The sequence below is a fragment of the Pituophis catenifer genome, unplaced genomic scaffold (genome assembly GCF_029215685.1).
Source record: "Pituophis catenifer annectens isolate HBS135680 unplaced genomic scaffold, rPitCat1.0.hap2 SCAF_2, whole genome shotgun sequence".
NCBI classification, from domain to species: Eukaryota; Metazoa; Chordata; class Lepidosauria; order Squamata; family Colubridae; genus Pituophis; species Pituophis catenifer.
Window position 1 is genome coordinate 259,420,234 of NW_027256882.1, and position 23,924 is coordinate 259,444,157.

At 40.5% G+C, this 23,924-nt stretch overlaps 1 protein-coding gene across 1 annotated transcript in view; it reads right to left on the reverse strand.

Annotated features, from left to right (window-relative positions):
* ATG10 (autophagy related 10) overlaps window positions 1-22,377 on the reverse strand; it is a 134,936-nt gene extending 112,559 nt beyond the window's left edge. Inside the window, exons 1-3 of the mRNA XM_070935783.1 lie at window positions 22,101-22,377; window positions 18,921-19,043; window positions 4,798-4,908 (exon numbers count right to left, since the gene is read on the reverse strand). Coding sequence (XP_070791884.1) covers window positions 4,798-4,908; window positions 18,921-19,043 — 234 coding nt within the window. The 5' untranslated portion in view covers window positions 22,101-22,377. The remainder of the gene's footprint in view (window positions 1-4,797; window positions 4,909-18,920; window positions 19,044-22,100) is intronic.
* Window positions 22,378-23,924: the final 1,547 nt, after the last annotated feature.

The window sequence follows — 23,924 nt, forward strand, 5'->3', positions numbered from 1 at the left end:
AGCGGCATATAAATCAAATTTTTAAAAAAATTATCCAAGGTTGTCAGTTACTCCATTGACACACTGGATTGAGCCATAGTTTATTTATCTAGACTACTTAATAAACCACATTTGGTTGGGTATAAGCAGTTAAACTTTGATTTTTCCACAAAATTTGTTTTTTTTTTTTTTAACTAATATATTACGTAAAGCTCATTTAGTTAATAAAGGGACTATCCCAACAACTATTTATTTTTAACTTTTGACTTGCAGGTACCTTCAGCTGTCACTTAATATTTACTGCTTATATTTTATAGAATGTATATATTTAAAAGATTACATGCAAACAATTGTTCTTTTGAAACAATGAGCTGATTTATATATCACATTAAGGCATTATTTAACTAGTTTCATAAACAAACCATAATTAATGTTTAAAATTATAACTCATAATGGGTGATTCAAGCCAGCTGAATCACAACTAAATGTATGACATTATAGCTCAGAGGTCTTCTTTAAGACTTGTGGGCTTCAACTCCCAGAATTCTCCAGGCAGCATAGCTGAAGTCCACAAGTCTTAAAGCTACCAGGTTTGAGGCCCCCTGCATAGCTGAATACAATTAGTGAATCCAGCCAATACATGGTTGCTATCTATTGTAAAAAAACAAAATAAAACACTAAAATAGCTTAGCTCTCTACAATATTTTAAAATTATTACCAGTTTGTCACCAAAAATGAAAGTATTAGAAATAGAAAAAAATATTAAATATGAAGATCAAGCATCTTTTGCTGCCTCTGTGCTTTTTTGATCATGTCAAACATTAACTTAAATCCCATTTATGCAATTCAAAAAAGCACCAGAAGGCTTTACTGGGCTCAATGTCATATTTTAAAGGATCTTTATTCATGTATTAGATGCCACTCAGAGTGCCTTCAGGCCTCAATTATCCGGTTATGTAAATATAAATAGCACTATTAATAAAGTTCCCCATCTCATAAACTATTATTAACTAAGGAAGGTGAAAAAAACCATACAGTTGAGGTCCAGATGCTTCCATATGCTTTAGGATGAATATTTTAAAATACAATACCCAAATAATAATTGTTATATAAATAAATACAAAGGGCTAAAACCCAAGCTAATTAGAATAAACTCACTATGTTTCCACACCCAATTGCCCTACTCAGATCACCTGAGGAGACAGATAACCCTCCAAGTGCTTCAACAACTCTCTAAAACAGGGGTATCAAACTCAAGGCCTGGGGGGTGCTTAGATCTGGCCTGAGTGGCTGCCCTGGAAACAGCAAAGGATCGGCCCATGGTGCCTCTGCGGGTGGCCCTCCTGAGCTCTGTTTTCGCGGGCAGAGGGTTGCAGGAGGCCATCGCAGCCAAAATGAAACCCGGGAACCCATTTTCGCTGACAGACTGCTCGAGCCACGACAGGCTCTCCCAACACGAGTGATGTTGAACTGGCCACGGCCCCCCTGGTCCCCCAAGGTCAAACACAACCCTGATGCAGCCCTCAATGAACACCCCTGCTCTAAAAGGATGCAAATGACCAGCTGTCTGCAAGGAATATAAATCCTTCCATTCCCCATCATCCAGTCAGAGCTTAAGAAGCTTCTTGGATGAGAAGTGAAATGTCGCCAAAAAAACCAAGAAAGTCCAATTGCTCTTGAAAATGCACCTTTGGGAGAACCATAATCTGGATGAGTGAGAATCTCTATAGACATACAGCTTCTTAGTTATTCAAGTAGGAACAACACTACAGAGAGTCTTCAACTTACAATAATTTGTTCAGTCCCTGTTCAAAGTTACAATGACATTAAACAAACAGTCTTGTCAGCAGTGAGAGCAGGAAGCAAAGATCAGTTGGGATGGTGGAGCACAAGGCACTGGGGTCCCAGCATGCAAGATGGAGAGGTGAACGCAACTATGACTGGGACAGATGCAGTTCCCAGGCAGCTGCCACTTTGCGAGGAAGGGTAGAAGGCACCCAAAGGACAGAGATGGTGGGGAAATAGATGGGTGGAAGGAAATGGAAGCAGTCCCTTACCTTATTGAGGCTCAGGAAGTCGAGAATGGCTTGTGTTGGGATAGACACTTGTTTAATAATGCACAATTCTCAGTTAACAATGGGAATTGGGACTGCCAGGATTGCAGTCACTAAGCGATGTGGTCACATGTCTCAGTTTGTCTCACCTAGCGATGAACAATTTCAGTCCTAATTGTGATTGTATGTCAAAGACTACGTGGAACATCTAATTGTAATAAACACAAGAAAATCAGCTCATTTATTGCAATTAGTCTTAAATCTGATTTTAGTTAGCTATTTTCCTTTATTTCACCTTTAAATTGGTTCAGATACAAAACAGCACTTTTAAAAAAATGACATTGGCATTGATTGTTTCTGGCTTATGCCAGATTATAAATTCAAATATTTGAACATATCCATTCAAATAAGGGCATTATAACGACAAACCTTGATTCACAGCTAAACTCAAGCAGCTACGTCATGCCAAAGAGGAAGCCTTTCCCCAGAGGAAGGAGATAGAATGCTGTACAAAGAGGCCAGGAATGTATTAATTAGGTAGATCAGAGCAGCAAAAAGAAGCTGCTCTGAAAAGCTGAAGAATCAGCTCTCAACAAACAAACCAGCAAATGTGTGGAAAACCCTTAAAAATATCACTGGTTACAGCAAACCTCCTTCCCATGGTTTAAGGAATCGACAACTGGCAGATGACCTGAATCTGTTTTACTACAGATTTGAAAGGAAAACACTGTCAACTATTGCCAGCCTCTCCATCTCAGATAAAACAACAACAGCCAAGTCTCCTACAACTGATTCCATCTTTCTGAGACCCCCATCACTGCTGAACACAGAAAAAAAAATGTCCAAGGTCTATTTCACAGACAAAAGCCTGAAAAAGCACCAGGCCCATTCAAGGTAACTCCTTCTTGATTGAAAGTTTCTGCTGACCAATTGGCCCCCATCTTCACCTGCATTTTTAATAAATCACTAGAGATGTGTTATGTACCTTCTTGCTTCAAACATTCTACTATCACCCCAGTGCCTAAGAAACCCTCCATCAAGGAGCTGAACAACTACAGATCAGTAATTATGAAAACCTTTGAAAGGCTAGTGCTGGCCCACCTGAAAACCAGTCCAGATCTGCTGTTAGACTCCTTGCAATTTGCCTACCAAGCAAATAGATTGGCAGATGATGCTGTTAATATAGCACTGCACTACATCTTACAACATCTTGAATCGCCAAGGACCTATGCAAGAGTCCTTTTTGCAGACTTCAGCTCAGCATTTAATACCAACATTCCAGATATCTTTCTCACCAAAGCTAGCTGTGCCTGACACACTTGTAAGTGGATCATAACAGATAGGAAGCAGCAGGTGAAGATAGGCAAAATCACATCAGATACCTGTACAATTAGCACAGGTGCCCCTCAGGGCTATGTGCTCTGTCCATTACTCTTCTCTATATATACCAACAACTGCATCTCAAAGGATCCCTTTGTTAAAGTACTGAAGTTTGCAGATGATACAAACACAGTTGGTTTCCTTCGAGACCACAACGAAATTCCATATAGAAGGGAAGTTGAACAACTGGTCCTGTGGTGCAGCCGGACAATTTTGAACTGAACACATTCAAAGCTATAGAGATGATAGTAGATTTTAGGAGAAGCCCTCCTATTCTACCACTTCTTATAATAATAGACAACACAGTATCAACAGTAGAAACCTTCAAGTTTCTAGATTCTATAATATCTCAAAACTTAAAAAGGGACATCTAACATCAAAAACATTATCAAAAAGCACAACAAAGAATGTTTTTTCTGCACCAACTCAGAAAGCTCAGACTGCCCAAGGAGCTACTGATACAGTTCTTCAAAGGTATTATTGCACCTCTATAACTGTCTGGTTTGGCATAGCAACCAAACAAGATAGAGATAGACTTCAACAGATAGTTAGGATTGGAGAAAAAATAACTGCAACCACCCTGCCTTCCAGAGAGGACCTGTATGAGGGTACTGCATGAGTTAGAAAGAGGGCTGTGAAAATATCTATAGACCCCCTCACTTCCTGGACATAAACTGTTTCAACTTCTTCCCTCAAGATAATGCTACAGGGCATTGCATGCCAAAACAACCAGACACAAAGACAGTTTTTCCCCATGCTATCACTTTGCTAAACAATTAATTCCCACAACACTGTCTATTCCCTAGGATGTCAAACCACCTAGTAGGGCTGTATTACCTATTATCCTTCTCATCATTACATTTTTCCTATTACCTATTTCCTTAGTTTATGACTATAACTTTGTTGTTTATATCTCATGATTTATGTTGATTGCTTTTATTTAGTACCCTATTATGATTTAGGTTGATTGATTATTTATGACTATCACTGAGTGCTGTATCTTATGAGTTATGATGATTGTATTTTATAATTATAATCAAGATTTATCACTTGTTGCTTATACAGTATGTACACTGAGAACTTATGCACCAGAGACAAATTCCTTGTCTGTCCAATCACATTGGCCAATAAAGAATTCTATTCCATTCCATTCTATATATATTTGATACATAATGAAACATTTGATCTTATAATCAAAAACATGGTTAACAAGCAAGCTTGACACTATATATGAACAACAGCCTAAACTATTCTGTAATTATTCCAATTAAGTTTATAATCTACCTAGTAACCCATTCAATGAATTCTCACATTTCTAAATTTATTGATATAAATGATAGTATTAAAATATCTTAGTTTGATCAAAAGCATAAATGTTACATACCTCAACAGACAGAAATGTTGGTTCATCATTTACTATGTCCACTCTGCCTGAAGAGCTACTTTTGTTTTTCAGCTGAAAATGTGTTTTAATCATGTAGCCATCAGTAGAGTCCTATGTTTAGAGTTGAAAGAAAAGCAACATTTGAATGTTTTTGTTTTGGAGAAGGAATTCTACAACTTAAAATCACTTTAAAGGATTTTAAATAAATTATGTAATAAGCAAACTGATACAAAAGCATCCCATAATTAGATACTTAAGTCCTTGAGTAATCAAAATTCTGTGAAGTTGAGCTTGTCTCCCAGATATTACATGGATTATATGTCATTTTCTTGGCAATAATGTATAAGTGGTTTGTCATTGGCTTTTTCCAGGGTGATTTGTCAAGTGTTATTGCTCAATATACTTAACACAGTATATAAAAATTTAGAATTACTATACCTATTCCTACCCACATTTTCTATTCAAATTTATTCAGATATAAGGCCCCTTTAATTTAATGACATTCAGTCTCATGTATGCATAGAATTGCTACCTCTGTTCTATTGATTCTATCCACTTACTTTCACAATACTAGAAAAATCAATCCATTATTCTAATTTCACTTTGCCTTTTTTTTTTCTTGTACTACTTCAGTTAATTGATAATCTTAAAACTGATCTTTTTTTTTTCAATTTTCTTATTGGAGGAATCTTTTCACTTTTTTCCTAAGCAATCTTAGTAATATCGTATTACTATCAAATATTAATTCATTGTCATTTTAAAACCAGTTCATCAAATACAACCAACCATTATAAATTTAGTGTTACATTTTACATAGGTAATAGGTAATATATGAGGATTGAATCTAAGAAAAATTCAATGTTCTGCATACAGATATTTTCATAATATGCAGTAGAATCTGATCTTTCAATAGACGAATAAAAATACTAAATTTCACTAGTTAAAACAATTATTAGTTAGCTAACTAGAAACAAAATTTTCAAATGAAACATTTTCAAAAAGCGTAAATGTAAAATGTTAGGTGGGTTTGTAGGAGGTGGGTTTTTTGTTTGTCTTTGTATTGTATTGTATTGTATTGTATTGTCTTTATATCTGTGTTTATATTTAATAATAAAAAAAATTAAAAAAAAAAGAAACATTTTCAAAAAGAATTGGAATTTTCTAAGAACATATTTTGAGTTTGATTCTCCAGGAGGGGGGCATAATTATTTGTAAAATATTACAATTTAAAGCATTATGTAAAGAGGATTTGTTCCTTTTACAAAGCAGTATTTGCCTTACAAAATGTATCATGATATGATTTTGCCTTTTGCCTTACAAAATGTATCATATTCTATGTGGCACAGAGAAAATAAAACACAAGGGTAAATATTCATAAATAAAAATATCTAGTTAATACCATATTGAATAAGAATTTCAAAACAGTCAAAACAAAACAAGGTAGTATTTTTATTAAATCATACACGCTGACCCATTTTTCAGTTAAGTGCAGATGGTAAACCTGTAAATTGTGACAAAAAAGGCACAAGGATTCAACAGACACTCAGTAAAAGCACTTGACAAGAAGCATGAAGGATTCTTCCCATATGCCACTGAAAATGGGACAAAAAAATTACCATCTGTAAAACAGGAGAATGTGAAATAGCACTTTCTAAAATTAAACATTAAAGTACATAGACCCAGAAATGTACTAAAGAGCTCTATAAGAATGAAAAAGTATAATTAAAACTGCTAACTTAATTTTCCAAATGTGAAGGTTTTTTGGACTTTAAGCATTATAGATGTCTTAATATGGTGCTTAGCAGCTTCAAATACTCTTATCAGCTAGAATTTATCTAGATACATCTCAGTTTAGGTGACTCGTCCAGTTACGGATCAAACCTGTTATAAGACCATATTCCTTCCGGGTAGCAGACCAATATGGCGACTCTATATTGAATGCCAAGGCGAAGGGGCGATGTCCGGCATTTTCGAGGGTGTTGGGGGGCCAGCTGACCATCTTACAACCCCCGCCCAGCAAGCTGAAGCATAGCCGGCTCGATTGAGCCGCAGATGGAGCCGGAAGAACACCCGGCCGCCGTGGAGATAGTTAGGGATGGCGCGGCAGGTGGTAAACGGCGGCGAACGTTGAAACCGAGGCCCAGCTGACTGTCATGAATCAAACAGCTGCGGGGCTGGAGCGGTTGAGGCAACGGTCAGCGATGTTGCTGTGGCGGTGGCGGCGCAGGCAGCGCCGGCGGCGGTGCCTGGGCTGCTGTAAACTTGATTTGCTGTGTACTGGACGCTGCGGGCGGCGACGCGGGGGCAGCAGCCATGGATACGGAGACGGAGCTGACTAAAATGACACTTGCAACTGCGATGATGACAACAACAGCAGCAGCAACACCGGGAGGCTAGGCTATGAGGATGCCCTCTCTAGACGATGGAGAGGGCTTTGCTGCAAGCAGTTACCCCCCCTCGATGTAATGGGGAGGGGGCCTGGACATTCACTTAATCACCTGAATTCAACTTAATCACCTGAATGGCCCTATCTGAAAGAGCATGGTAGTGGTGGGGGCTGAGAACTGAAGACATTTTTTTGATCTTCCCCTGACTGCTTCTCCCCCGCCCCCCTTACTAGACCTAGGCCTAGTTTGGCCATTCAGCGAAAAACTTGCAGCTGTTCGATCAATTTATAGCCTTTATTTTAAATATCTTTTCCTCCTTGACTATCCTAGTTATCCTGATTATTTGATTTCATCTCTTCTGCCTAGATGCTCCACCTTTGCTTTTTTCGACCTTATCTTCGGATTTTTGCTGGTATCAGAAAGGGAGGAAGCATAGACATCGAGAGTCTTGAACAATTTATTTGTAATATTTATACAAGTGGATGGGACGGACCATCTTCTCCTTTGTTTCTGTAACTCTGGACTGGTCGCCGTGAGAGGGCGGTCATTGAGACTCTCATCTCCCTTTTTATGACTAACTTATTTTAATCACAAGACTTTCCCATCACTGTAAGAGCGAAATGGTATTCCAATGTTCTATTATATTAGCTTCCTTGTACAATTATCTACTTTACCCTTTTTGTCTTAACCATCTGTTTTAAACCATCTTTAACACCTGAAGAAGAAAATGGCCTTTCATCGCCTCCAATTCTATCTCACCTCCGATGTATTCAATAACAGAACTCCTAGCACTGCGAGATTCTCCCCTTTCGCAAGTTTGGCCCTCCCAGTTATCTAGGGCCGCCCTCGAGGACGGGTTTTGGAACCCCGAGAGGTGGTATGCTAAGAACCGGAAGCTTTGGGGTTTTTTAGATAGTTTTTCAAATTCTATTTTAAGGGGATCTGGGAGGAGGGTGGTTTCCAATGTAAATAATGAGGCTGGGGGGCCTCCCGGGAGGGGGGTGGGTTGTATGGGTTCAGGGATTAACCTGCGAGGAACGGGGTCTAGTTCATCTGAAGAGCACGGCGGAGGAGATGCAGAATCCGGGGCCAAGGAGAGGGTTAGAGCTTGTGCTGTTGATAGACATTACATCAGTACTGTAGGTGGGAGGGGCAGATATGGCAGGAGTAGGGGGCCACATCAAGTTGCGGGAGTGCGCGCTCGCTGTCTTCAAGCGGTGGCACGCTCCGGCCCCCAATGATCTTCTCGTTCCCCAAGTGGCACAGACCCTCAGGCCCTGGGCCTTCGGCTGATGCTATGCAATGCCAGGTCCGTGGTAAATAAAGCCCCCCTCATTTGTGATCTTGTTCAGGAGGGGGGAGCGGACCTGGTGGGTATTACGGAGACCTGGTTGGGCCAGAAGGGGGGAGTCCCTCTCGTAGAGATGTGCCCACCCGGTTTCCGGGCATTTCATCAGCCAAAGTCACAGGGAAGGGGCGGGGGGGTGGCAGTTATCATTAAAGAGGCTCTTAGTCCGAGGGAGGCCACTATTCCTCAGACGGCCGGATGTGAGTCCCTCCTTGTGAAGTGGGGTCATGGGGTGCAGATGGGCCTGCTGGTTACGTACCTGGCTCCCTGCCACGTGGCAGCGGCCTTGCCTGAACTACTCAATGTTATAGCCGCGGTGGCGATTGATACCCCTAGACTTATGGTCATGGGGGACTTCAACCTGCCATCCGTCGGTGAGGCGTCTGAGGTGGCTCAGGAGTTCATGGCTTCCATGACGGCCATGGGCCTGACCCAATTAGTTCATGGCCCTACTCACACGGGGGAAACACGCTGGACCTGGTTTTTGTCTCTGGTCAGTGGCTGAGTGGTCTCGAGATAGGGGATATAGCGATTGAGCCCTTGTCATGATCAGATCACTCCCTCCTTCGCTTTGACCTTCGAACTGCCACACCCCGCCGCAGGGAGGCGGAACCGATGAGGTGGTTCCGCCCCAGGCGCCTGATGGACCCGGATAGATTCCAGACAGAGCTTGGGCCATTTCCTGAGGCTCTGGCACACGACTCGACTGAAGACCTAGTGGCTGCCTGGGATAGGGCGGCCGCTGGAGCTTTGGACCAGGTCGTGCCTTTGCGGCCTCTGACCCGGCGTCGATCTCACCTGGCTCCCTGGTTCACCGAGGAGCTGAGGGAGATGAAACGCCGGAAAAGACGCCTGGAGAGCAGTTGGAGGGCCAGCCATTCTGAATCTGACCGAACACTGGTAAGGTCTCATATTAAGACCTACCTGGTGGCAATAAAAGCGGCAAAGTGTAACTATTTTTCCACTCTTATTGCGTCATCAGATAATCGCCCGGCCACCCTGTTTAGGGTGACCCGCTCCCTGCTCCACCAGGAAGCGCGGGAGGACCCCTTGGAGGGTAGAGCCGAGGACTTTGTACAATATCTGTATGAGAAAATCGCTCAGATTCGGGAAAATTTGGACTCTGACTGGGTAGATTCGGGAGGGAGGATGGAGGCAAGTCTTGAGAATATTACCTGGGAAGAGTTTGATTCTGTGACTCCGGAAAACGTGGACAAGATACTGGGCAGACTGAGCGCAGCCACATGTTTACTGGACCCGTGTCCCTCCTGGCTGGTGCTGGCCTCTCGGGAGGTTACACGAGGTTGGCTCCAGGGGATTATAAATACTTCCTTGAGAGAGGGTGTCTTCCCTGCCGCCTTGAAGGAGGCGGTGGTGAGGCCTTTCCTCAAGAAGCCTTCCCTGGACCCAGCAGTGTTGGCTAATTACCTTCGCTTTGTTGTGAAGGTTGTTGAGAGTGTGGTAGCGCGACAGCTTCCTCAGTACTTGGATGAATCGGCTTATCTAGATCCGTTCCAGTTGGGCTTCAGGCCTGGATACAGCACGGAAATGGCATTGGTCGCATTGGTAGATGATCTCTGGAGGGCCTGGGACAGGGGTTGTTCCTCTGTCCTGGTCCTATTAGACCTCTCAGCAGCTTTTGATACCATCGACCATGGTATCATGCTGCACCGGTTGGAAGAGTTAGGGGTGGGGGGCACCGTGTTGCGGTGGTTCTCCTCCTTTCTCTCTGATCGGTCGCAGTCTGTGTTGACAGGGGGGCAGAGGTCGACCCCGAGGCCGCTTATATGTGGGGTGCCACAGAGGTCGGTTCTCTCACCCCTTCTGTTTCAACATTTATGTGAAGCCTCTGGGTGAGATCATCCGTGGTTTTGGGGTGAAGTATCATCAGTATGCTGATGATACTCAGCTTTACATCTCCACCCCGGACCACCCCAATGATGCCCTTAAAGTGATGTCCCAGTGCCTGGAGGCCGTATGGATCTGGATGGGGAGGAACAGACTCAGGCTCAACCCATCCAAGACCGAGTGGCTGTGATTTCCGACGTCCCGATATAGTCAATTGGTGCCATCACTGACTATTGGGGATGAGTCATTGCCCCCCACGGATAGGGTTCGCAACTTAGGCATCCTCTTGGACTCACGGCTGTCTTTAGAAGAACACTTGACGGCTGTGGCCGGGAGGTCTTTTTATCAGGTTCACCTGATTCACCAGTTGCGCCCCTTTCTGGATCGGGACTCGTTAAATACAGTCACTCATGCCCTCGTCACTTCACGCCTGGACTACTGTAATGCTCTCTACATGGGGCTCCCCTTGAGGAGCACCCGGAGGCTCCAGCTGGTCCAGAATGCAGCCGCACGGGTAGTTATGGGAGCAGCATGGCGCTCTCATGTGGCTCCCCTCCTGCGCGAGCTGCACTGGCTCCCTGTGGTCTTCCGGGTGTGCTTCAAGGTCTTAGTTACCACCTTTAGAGTGCTCCATGGCTTAGGACCGGGGTACTTACGAGACTGCCTTCTGCCACCAATAGCCTCTCACCACCCAGTACGCTCCCATAGAGAGGGGCTTCTCAGGGTGCCGTCAGCCAAACAGTGTCGACTGGCGGCCCCCAGGGGGAGAGACTTTTCTGTGAGGGCACCCACCATCTGGAACGAGCTCCCCCCAGAGATACAGAAGATTCCGGATCTGCGCACTTTCCGCCGTGCCCTCAAAACATTCCTGTTTCAGCAGGCCGGCCTGGCCTAACTTTCCCTTTATATTGCTTTTTGATTTTATTTTAAACTGGGATGTCTTGAATTATCTAGGACCAGAGTGTTTAGTATATTTTAATTGGTTTTTTATTAACGTTTGTATTACATGTATTTTTATCGTTCGCTGTTCACCGCCCTGAGTCCCTTAGGAATAGGGCGGTATATAAATTTAATAAATAAATAAATAAAATAAATAAATCACCTTTGGTTTGGTCAATCACTGACGATTAATCTTTACAAAAAAGAAGAGAGATTACAGCTTTTTTATTCTCTTTGATTCGTTGGCAGCTTTTGATATTGTTGACCATAATATCCCTGTGAACTGAATCTATATATTGGAAGTTAGAGACACTGTACTATCCCACTTGTATCTATGGGGTCATATTCAGGAACAAAACTGGATAATTCCAAGCCAGTTAAGATGAAAGATTCCATAACAATCTATTTTATCCCGAATGCTGATTAACTTTTACATGTTCCTTGAAGGGGAGTGCCACTAACATGTTTTTAATCTATTTTAAAAGTGTTAGTGTTTATGTGTTAGTGTTAGTGCTTATTTCCAATTTGCTATCAAACCAAATTCACAGTAGCCTTATAGGATATGAACCTAGATACCTATAGGTGTGTGTGTCCTTATGTAACTGTCTGTCAACTGCCTACTGGGAATGTCATATTTTCCAGCAATTTGCTACTGTGTGTTGTGACCCCAGAAAGGGGTCTTTATTCTTGATTCAAGTACCCTAGTAGTGGAATTTCCCCAAGGTCATAATGTTCACCTGGGCTTATCTTTGTGCTATTGTGCCTTCTGGTCTTGTTTTTAAGCTGGTTTTAAATATTTTATTTTTAGAAGTTTCAACTGCTTAAAAGATACTGTTAATGGTTTTTAATTATCCTCACTTTGGAATTTGTTATTTACTACTGAAAAATGGATTGAAATTTTATAAATCAAATAAATTCACAGCATAAAACCTGAATATGTCATATTACATAAGTAATCCAAAGAACATTGGCACATTACAGCTCAAGGAAGGGATATTTCATGCCTTTCCCCACCCCCACCCCTTTTCTCAGAACAAAACTACCCCAATGGAATGCTGAGGCCCCTTTAAGCTCCATCTGCTTTTTTTTTTTTTTTTTACTGCACAATGTCAGCCCCGTATCATTAGCAGCCAGGCCAGGCATGCCTCATCAGCAGCTGAAACAAGAAGACAATGAAGGTCAGCTGAGGCAGCAGAGTGCTAGATAGTGAGGTTGACTGGGATTCAGCTCGGGCTTGCAGAGCATGGCAAGCAGCCCCAGATCTGCTTGGTTCTGAGGCTGCTTGCTGCAGGACAGGGTCTAGGACAGGGGTCTTCAACCTTGGTAACTTTAAGACTTGTGGACTTTAAGACTTGTGGACTTCAACTCCCAGAATTCCTCAGCCAGCAAAGCTTTGCTGGCTGAGGAATTCTGGGAGTTGAAGTCCACAAGTCTTAAAGTTACCAAGGTTGAAGACCCTGGTCTAGGATAACTAACAAGGCAAAGATGAGGGGAGATAGGCAGGTAGGGGGAGTTGAAGCTTGGACCTAGAAGGGTCTAAAACCAAAATGGTTTAGACTAGGTTGGGTATTTGGCTAACAACTGGCAAATTTCACTTAATGACAGCAACCTGGATTGCCAAGATTGCAGTCGCTAAGTGATGTAATCCCATGATTTCTCATTTTACAACCGTATGGCAGCAATTGAAATTCTAGCCTCAACTGTGGACGTAAGTTGAAAACTATCAATGTAGCCACTATTTTCAAGGAGCATATCAGGATCCACTTGAACTTCTGTTTCTCATTAATAGAAAACTGAAGGAATTATGTAAAGAATTTAAAAGAAGTTGTTAAGGAAGAACGTGAAAAAAGACTGCCAAAAATGAAGAAAGTGAGGAAAGCAAACTGGATGGCGGAACAAACAGTGGAAATGGCAAAGTAAAGAAGAAAGCTAAAGTCAAAAAAGACAAACATATCAGAAGGGAACTTAACAAGGAGTTTCAGAGAGCTGTTAGAAGTGACAGTAAGCAGTATTATAACAATATCTGTAAAGACACTGAAGATGGAAACAGAAATGGAAAGCAAGGGATGTCTTACAAGTGATCTTTTAAGTCAGAAGAATGTTCTAATCTCAAATTGATATGCTAAAGGATGCCAATGGACAGATAGTAGCCAATTCAGCGGAGAACAAAGGAAAATAAAAGGAGTATACTGAAACTTTACAGTAGAAATGTCTAAGTATTCAATATACCTTAGAAGATATTCTCTACTTCTAAGTAGAAATGAGGTTAGATAAACTTCAAGCCTTACCAAGTTAGAAGGCTATAGGAAGTTAGTATCCTTAATACCAGTGGTGAAATCCAATTTTTTTTACTACCGGTTCTGTGGCTGTGGCTTGGTGGGTGTGATGTGGGTTGGTGGGCGTCGCAGGGGAAGGATACTACAAAATCTTCATTCCCACCCCACTCTGGGGCCAGCCAGAGGTGGTATTTGCCGGTTATTCAAACTACTCAAAATTTTCACTACCGGTTCTCCAGAACATGTCAGAACCTGCTCTATTTCACCCTTTCTTAATACCTTTAATTTCACATGCTAGCAAAATAAGGATCATCCGACGCAGATTATAGCCCTATATGGGAAAAGAGATGCCAGATGTTTAGGTTAGCTTTAGAAAAGCAGGGAACATGAGATATGGGATGCCCTTCGTACAGTCACTCACGCTCTCATTATTTCTCGGCTTGATTACTGCAATGCCTTCTACATGGGGCTGCCCTTGGGGTGCACCCGGAGGCTTCAACTGGTCCAGAAGGCGGCTGCACGGGTTGTTACGGAAGCCTTCCATTACTTCCGTGTAACACCTCTCCTGCGCAAGCTGCACTGGTTACCGGTGGCCCTTCAGATCCGCTTCAAGGTGCTGGTCTTGACCTATAAAGCCCTACATGGCATGGGCCCGGGTACTTGCAGGACCACCTCCTACCGGCCTCCCACCGCCCAGTGCGGTCACATTGGACTGCCCTCCTCCAGGTGCCATCGGCCAGACAATGTCGGCTGGTGGCCCCCATGATGAGGGCGTTCTTGGTGGCTGCACCGACCCTCTGGAATGAATTATTCACCGGGCTTCGGACGGCCCCCAACGTCCGTACTTTCCGCACCGAAGACATGGCTTTTTCAGCAAATTCCCTGATCTGTTATGAGATTTTAGCTGGGGTTTTTACATCTGGATGTTTTTAGTTCTATTTATTGTTATATGTTTTTTATCCCCGAGTCCTACGGGAGAAGGGCAGCATAGAAATCTAAGAAAATAAATAAATAAATAAATAAATAAACAAACAAACAAACAAACAAACAAACAAATAAATAAATAAATAAATAAATAAATAAATAAATAAATATAAACTTGATAGAGCATCCATGAAAGCCTTGAAAAAAATATTCAAATGATGTGATATGTCTATACCTAGCTACCTATCAAAATATTCTACTTCAAACATATTATGCAACGAATCAGGTCTTTGAAAAAGGCTCTAATGCTGAGAAAGATGGAAGGAAATAAATGGATGCTGAAAGCAGGAAGGTAGATGGACTCAATTACACTGATAAGTACACTGTTGGACAATTTCACAAAACAGATTAGGGATAGATCATGGTAGAGAAGATTGGTAGGAATTGAAAATCTGAAGCACATAGTCTACCTATCTACTGGTGTTTATATTACTGCTGTGTAGCTTTGTATAAAGGTAGAGAGGATTGTTTCCAACAATTAGAAACCACATTATATTTTGTTTGTTCTCCAAGGACCACAAGAAATATGTCGAGATTCCATTTTGGGGAGTGAAAACATACCACAGCTGAAAACATATTACTGAGAATTAAACAACAGAAGGTTGTAGAATTTAATTCAACACAATAATCTGGGGATATTCTGGGTTGTCCATTTCTGCTTTGTATCAGAGATACACACTATTGTTCTTCAGTCGGGTTTTGTGTTGCTATTAATTTTAATATTAAAAAATTGGATTTTAACACTGGCTAAAATGGAAAAACTTCTCTTGTAACAGAGGAGAAATTTTTTTAAAGATTGATGAGACTCAAGAATTTCTGCTCTAGATACATTTATTTGCTATTTTAATCACTTTCCTATATAATGTTTCCCAATATGTTCCTGATACATTTCTCAAAATCCATATGCAATCGTCAATTCCAAAGACTCTACAGTAATGTTATTAGTGAGCATTCAAGGATGAACAATCCCCAGATGTTAGTGAATTATAAATCCCAGCATTCTTCAGCACTGTCCATACTGATAGCAGATTCTGGATATTGGGATCCAATAATTCCTGCATTATGCCAATTCAATTGTAGTGCGAAATAGAGAGGGGGGGGAAATCTGCTTACTGCAGTTTTTCAGATAATAGTTAACTCCCAAGAATCACATTTCTCCTATTAAATCTCTTCTAGCTATCAACATGCAATATGGGGTATAGTTCCAAAGAACCGCTTCTATGCCTGGTTTATGCTTGCACAAAACCTTCAGAAAATGTGATTTATCATCTACCACTATACCACAAAATGAAAAAAAAAAAAATTATCCTGCAAAAATCCTGCAAAAAACAACTGCTCTGGATACCATTAGCCAAACCTAGTTATAAATTTCTTACACGTTAGCTCATTTAAGAAAATTAAACATGTTCTTGACATGGGTATTTTTTAAAAAGACGTTATGGGATTCCTGGTAACAATATCTACTGAAAGACAACTAAAATGCATGCTTGGTAATAAACAGTAGCTGCATATTAACAGCTCATTTCTCAAAGAAAGCACAAACAAATTGGGGATTTTATTAGCTGTTTCATTAAGTTTTATTTTAGAGAAACACACACAAAAAGCATATGTGCAACAGCTGATCTAAAAGGATTCTATTCAAAACAATCTCTGTTCAAACCCCATTAATGTACCATTAAATTACTTGATAAGTCTGCAAATGTAACTATAAATTTAACTCTTTGGATAATATATCATTTCTGACAAGAGTTTATTTCATTTGCCTTAATTTTAAATCAATATATGTCTCTTTTCAGCATATTAATTATTTCTTCTAAACCACGTTATCCATATCTGTCTGTCCATCCATCCATCCATCCATCTATCTATCACAGTGTCATAGGCTATTTTAACATTTCTTTCATCAAGATTTCACCTAAAATAAATATATGTACTTTTGTCAGTATACATTTGAACACAAAACCAATTCTTTTCAAGAAAATTACCTTGTCCTTAGTTGCTTTTACTGGCATCTTATATTTATATTCCCACTAAAACCTAATGAGCCAAATTCAGAATGTACTTTTGCTGGAACGAACTATGACTGTACATGCCATAAAGACTATAGTTGCAAACCAAATCTAAGTAGTACAAGAATATAAGCTTATTGGATAGGAAAAACAAACTTCATATTCAGTATCTTGCTATAAAGTTCCCTACTAAACACTGCATTCAGTCTCACAAATTGGCAATTCTTGGATTTATATATTTAAAGTTAGAAGCAAAATCACGCTGTATGAAATAAATCTCATTTGAACTTTGTGCTAAGCATAAATACATGTAAATTTACTTTAATATACATTTGTGGCAGGATGAGATGCCCTGATGGACATGGCATAATATAAAATGGTCTAGGTGCAAAGATTTTATTTTTCTTGTCAGTACCAACTCAACTGTTAGATTAGACATCTAGCAGCTTCATATCCAATTAAAATACCGGAGAGCAGGCCCATCAGATGTTTGTAAAAAAATATATAACAGGCAGAAGTGTTAGGCAATGGTAGAATCCTCAACATTGAGGATTACTGAACACTTCTGTACTGAATGAATGGATTTGACATTGTGGGAATCCAGACACATGTGCAAGACGAATCTGTAGCTGAAAAGCCAACAGAAGCAAGTACAATCTGAACAAAATATCTGTAGAAACAGGTGGCTGGTGGGGAAAAATACAACATTTGGATAAAGGGCTGTCCTTAGTGATTTGTAAACACAAAATATTCTTCTCTACGTAAGCCGCCCTTAGTCTCTGGAGAAAGGCGGCATATAAATTGAACTAATTAATTAGTTTCTACATCTATACTTAAATACTTTTAAATTCTTTTTTTTGTTTGTTTTTTTGCTTTTATTTAGATTTTTAGATCTCCTATGATAATTTAATTGTTGGTTCATCCCTGTAGATTTTTGTTTGTTTTTCTAAAAAAAATTACTTCTCCAGGTAAAAAGGAAAGGAAGCTTTTGTTAATTGGAAGAGAATCTAAGGGATAAAATTGTTTCCAGTTAATTGCTATAATAAAAAATGCCGTTGTAAAAAACCTAAGAGGAAAGTGTTTACACTGGTTATTTTTGTAATTTTCAGCTTCTTTTCAAAAGCAAGTTAAAAATATTTATAAAGGAAAAGAATGTTGTGACCCCGACTCCCGAGCCTGTCCTAACAGAGGAAGAGGACTCAGAAGGTGATGGGGAGGAACTGACAAGGCCTCCCTCTCCAGGACCCTCCTCTCTGGCAATGCCTCAGGTTCCATCCGAAGGCCAAGAGGAACAGCCTGGGATATGCCAGGAGGAAAGCATATCGGAACAACAACAGGATGATGAATCCTGGCTTGATCCCAGGCAGCGTCGAAGGGAGAAGCATGCGCAGCAACGAAAGAGGCCTGGGAGGGCCAGAGACTGAGCTGAGTCACTGAGCCACACCCCACAAGGAATAAAAGTGGGTGTGATTGCTCTTCAGGTTTTGTGACGGTCAAAGTTAAAAATCTGAGAGTCACATCGCGTTACCTGAAATCTGGCTTGTGCATATTTGGATTGGACCTTGGCTAACTCTTGCTTCATGGATTACTTTTTGCTACTGAACCGGACTGAGGATAAACTCTCTCTTGCTTACTGTGAGTGAAAACTGACTTGGCAGGCATTTTGCAGTTTACTGCCAAAACTCTTATCTGCAAGGGTTTCTAGTCTAATTGCTTAATAAAATCTTGGCAGGCGTGCCTGGTTGTGTGTTTGCCTGTGGGGGAAGGGGGACAGAACAAAGAATATCCAATTCTCAATGTCTATTTTATTTTGTTTTGTTATATTTTGTTGAAAGTATCCTAATATTTGTATTTAATAATTAAAATTAAATACCACATTAAAGTTTTAAGGAAAAAACAGTGCTTTAAAAAAGAACCAAAGGCCAAGTAAGAACTAAACTTAGATAGACATCTTATTGTTTATAATTCTTGGAAGAAAAGCTTTCAGAAATCAAATTACATAAATTTGGATCTTTTATCTTAGCATAAATATCAAAGTACACTAGAACCTCTGGTCATGAACAATTCTGACCACGACCAAATTGGGTTCCGACCAAAAAAATCACATTTTTTTTCCGCAGCCGATTTCCCCTTCCGCGCCATTTTTTTGTAAGCAACAAATTTCCAAACGTAGGTTTGAGTCACGACCATTTGAATCGGTTTGTGACCAAAGTTATGGAATGAATTATGGTCATTACCAGAGGTTCTATTGTACAATAAATCGTAACTTGGTAACAACTACTCTTAGGAAGTCTTTGTTATAAATGGCTTAAGACTTGAAGTTTGCCCATACCTTTATGCTTCTCCATTGCCAATCATCCCCAATTCTTTGTGAATATTGGAGAAATTCTGTACAATATTGCTTGAATGTATTCTCTTCCAAAAAGAAATCTGCCTCAACCAAGTTAAGTGACATCTGTCAAGAAAACGAAGTGTTAGCATTGGCAGAAACTGTGAACTCTGAACATATTACCTATCTCCCAAAGGAAAGGAAAGAGAGAAAATGGAACATTCAACATACAGTAGGGATTGGACTCATGCCTAATCACTTTGCTACAGAAGGGCATCTGAAGGGTACCAATTTAGGAAGCACTTTTGAAGTAACACATTTCTGTGCACAAGTCTGGAAAACTATTAAAAAAGAAGAAACTTTTTCATTTTTAGTTTTTTGTGCTAGTTAAACATAGGGTACTATTTTCTTACCAATTAGAAAAATGTATTTCAGTGTTCTTTACTTTGCAATAAAATATGTATTTTTCCTAGAACTCCAACCTGGAAAGCATTTAGCTTAACCATTTGTCTTACCAAGATGAAAACAGATTGAATAAGCAAGGAACCTTAAGGACTAGAGTGCCGATTTGAGTGAACTTGGTAGCAAAATCCCAATGATCTTATTTTTAAAGAGAATTATTGATTAACATATATCGTCATTATCCCAGATTATTGTGAACTGGGAATTCCATATTCCAGATTTTGGACTTTATCAATAATTACTAGGTCTCTCACTACTATGACATATACAAAGCATTAGTTAACATTGCTGGAGTACAGGTGATATCATTCTCAGACACCTAAAAGGAAGATTGTTTTTAGCAAATAAACATATGCAACAGTTACAACAGATCAACCTATAAACCTATAAACTTTGAACCTATAAACAACTCCCTTTCCATGTGCTGAAATCTTTGAAAAAATTAAGAATTTTATTAGTTAATTCTTATTTATTTATTTTAATAAATAACACTACATATGAACGACGTTCTGAGTTTTGAAGTTGTATTTATTCATTTATAAATTAATCAATCAAGGAAACTAGGTTCAACTTGGGCAACTAGCATCACGCTAAAAACAGTACAAAATATTCACATCAAAAATAACAATTAAATTTTAGTCTGTAGTTTATGTTATAACTTTTCAAAACCGGTTGCATTCTGCAGTCTGCTGAACTTGGATTTCACCATAGGGTTATTTATGATCGTTTATAATCAGTCTTTTTGTTGCCTGCATCAGATTGAAAACTGTGGCAAAAGACAGCTAAATGCCTAATAGAGTATATATTACATGTGGGTAATCTAAAGCTAGATTCAGAGTCTAAGACTACTGAAAACCTAACCAAGGAACTAAGAATTATTAAGTAGCATCTAAGAATATAGGCAGTCCCAAACACGGTGGATTTTTTTTTTTTTTCATATAATGATGTTCAGGAATATTATGATGAATTCGGAATTTCCAAATATCGAAGAAATCTTTTAGGAATTGCCCCGCTGGTGCTAAGCATGGTGTAATAATTAATTTCTTTTTCTGTAAGTGTCAACTTCAATCCACAAGTCCCAATATTTTGTAAGTTTTTCCAATTGTTTTTTTCCTCTCAATCTTAGCATTACTAGAATAGAAACATCAATAAATCAGATTCATTTCTTTTCAAGTCTGTTATATCAGACATGTTATGAACCAAGTGCCTCTCTGTTTGGATCTTAAAGTCCCATTAGATCTTAACCGGCTTATTTTCAAAAACTTTCTTAACTTGTTCTCAGTAATTTTTATTACATCCAATTCCAAACCTCTGGCCAAGTTTTCAATGAATAATTCTGGCAACTTAATCATAACACTGCTTGCAGTCAGTCTGTGCAATTTTGCTGCAGCCACTGATCAGTCAATTGTTTCATCCTTTTTACTACAAAGACATTTGCTGTTGTTTGTTACATGTTGAATTTTGACATTCATACAACTAATTGGCAAAGTTTGTTGTTGAGCTGCCAAAATAAAGCCTTCAGTTTCTTTATTTAATACTCAATTTTAACCAACTCCATGTGGATTTTATATCAGCTTTTCCTCCTCAACCTTCAAATATTGACTATACATTGGCTTGTTCTTCCAATTAACAAATTGGTTTTCATTTCTTTTCTATATTTAACCTTCACCTTTGCTGATTTCAAGAGCTTTCATTGACTGACTTCTTCAGCAAGGGTTCTTGGTTTTTCATGTCAGGTATGCTTATATCAATATTATGGCTTGCTGTAGTCAGCCAGATGTTTAGACTGCATTTGGCATTTTTATCCACCTATTGAATCCTTCTCAAGGACCCAGGATAGGGAGGTATTGTTTGATGTTATGAAAGATATCACAGGAGGTGAGCTGTTCCAAGTAAAGCTCTTTTGCAATTAACTAATGGTGATTTTGTTAATGCTGGTGTTCAAGTCTGCTCCAGATGTTTTGGGATCGCACCCAAGCACCTATTATTGTTGATACTATCTTTGCTTTGTTTTGCCACAGTCCTACTTCTATTTGCAGTACCTTTTCCAGGTACTGCCATGTGCACTATCCAGACTTCTTTGTCTTTACTATCATAGTCAATTTATTTTCAGAATATTCAATTGTTCCCATTATATTGAGTCAATTAATTAAAATATTTAACATTGCCTTTTAGGATAAAGTCTTCATTATATAAATAAGTCCTCTTATATAAATACAGATCAACAATAAAATATTAGAAACATTAAAAAAAGGCAGTGGAAACAATAAATGCAGCATTCAATCAATAAAGCAGCACAAAATAAACTTATACAAAAACAAAGTTTATAATAAGCTTTTAATCTCCAGTTACACATTTGCAGCAATGGGGATAGGTAAACCATCACTGGATTACAATTCCAGAAACATGAGACCAGCATTAAGACTCTAATCCTTTATTGGAACCAAGAGGCAGGGGAGTTGTCCTTGAATAATTAAAGTATATGAAACTTATTTAAGCAAAATGCCATATATTCCATAATGTTTATGGGCATAAGGGTAATAATAAATATTTAGGTTTCTGCAATTAGTACAGCATTATAGATTCTAGCGAGCCTATTTCCGCTCATCAAAGGGTATACAGGGTATACCAGATGTTGATTTTTACTATCTCCATAGTAATCTTTCTCAATCTGTCTTCCAGATTTGCTGGGCTTCAGTTTCCGAAATACCTAGTACTCACCAGCTTTTGGGAATGTAAGAGCTGAAATCAAAATATACAAGTTGCTGTGGGATGAGCTGAAGCGGGATCGACTCGCCCGGTTCCAGCGGATCGGCGCTGGCTGTGAAACTCAGCTGGAGCTCCACCGGCTTCCGCAGTCGCCGGCAGCAACACACGGGCCTTGGGAGGAGTCAGCTGGAGTTGGGGCGCGGCCGGAGCTCCGCTTAACGCCCCGGGATCTGCTCGCTCTGTTCCAGCTGATCGACGCTGCCGGCCAAGTTGCAGGTGGTTAGACTTAGGGCAGCGACCGACGCTGGAGCTCTGCCAGAGCCCCAGAAGGCGGTGCGCGCGGAAGAAAAGAGGAAGAGGCGGAGAGAAGAGGAGAAGGGGTTTGAAAAGGGAGAGGCTTTGGCGGGAAAGAAAAAGGAAAGCGGGGGTAGAGAGGCTAGAGATAGAAAAGGCAATGGGAATAAGGGAGGCTTCTGTGGGGCAAACCTGAAGGAAAGATAAAGAAAGGACAGGGAAGGGAGAGAGAGGAGGGAGAGGAGGAAGGGAAAATAGAGAGACTGAGAGAAAGGGAGGCAAGCAGAGAATCAATGAAGGAGCAAAAGCAGTGGAAGAAGAAACCAGCAAAGGGGGGGGGAGGGAGAGAGAGGAAGGGGGAGACCAGTACCACCCCACAGCGTGATCCACCCGCTGGGAGGGGACTGATCACCACCCCATCCCCATTGTGTGACCCACCTGCTGACTGGAAAGTGCACAAGGAACTGGCTGGAAGACAAGACAGCAGAGTCCAGATGACCTAGGGCAGTGGTCCCCAACCTTTTTATCGCCGCGGACCAATCAGCCTTTGATAATTTTACCGTGGCCCGCTGAGCGCGCGCAGGGGTGGGGGCTTTGGGCCACACGTGCGTACCTGCGCGGGGCTCTCTTCCCTGGAGCCTTTGCGCACGGCCCAGGAGCTTTTGCGCATGGCCCAGGAGCCTTTGCGCACGGCCCAGGAGCTTTTGCGCTGCAGCGTTCATGTCCCCCGGCCGCTGCGCGGCCCGGTGCCAGGTACTCCACGGCCCGGCACCGGTCCGCGGACCGGGGGTTGGGGACCACTGACCTAGGGAACTTAGTGAAGATAAAATAGCTTTCATGGGATGCTTTGTTCTCAGACCCAGTCTGGAATCAGCTAAAGGGGAACTCCTGGGTTATCATGAGTTCCTAAGGAGTATATCATGAGTTCATAAGGAGTATTACAGACCCCTTGCATCCTGGACATAAATTGTTTCAACTCCTACCCTCAAAACAACGCTTCATACCAAGACAACTAGACACAAGAACAGTTTTTTTCCCCGAAGGCCATCACTCTGCTTAACAAATAATACCCTCAACACTGTCAAACTATTCACTAAGGCTGCATTACTATTACTTCTAACCTTTCCTATCACCCATCTTCTCCCACTTATGACGGCATGATTGTATCCTTACAATTTATATTGATATTGTTTCCTGATTGCTTATTTGTACCCTATGACTATCATTAAGTGTTGTACCTTATGATTCTTGACAAATGTATCTTGTCTTTTTTTGTACACTGAGAGCATATGCACCAAAGAAAAATTCCTTGTGTGTCCAGTCACACTTGGCCAATAAATAATTCTATTCTATTCTATTCTATTCTATTCTATTCTATTCTATTCTATTCTATGGGCAACAGAAGTGGTGGAAGAAGCTAAAGAGGCCACGGCCGATTTGCCACCAGAATTGCTTCCAGGTGGAAATGAGAAAACCTGGATGCAATAATGCCTGGCTCACCTATATGGAAGCCAAAATATCTCACCTAACAGAGATGATGGT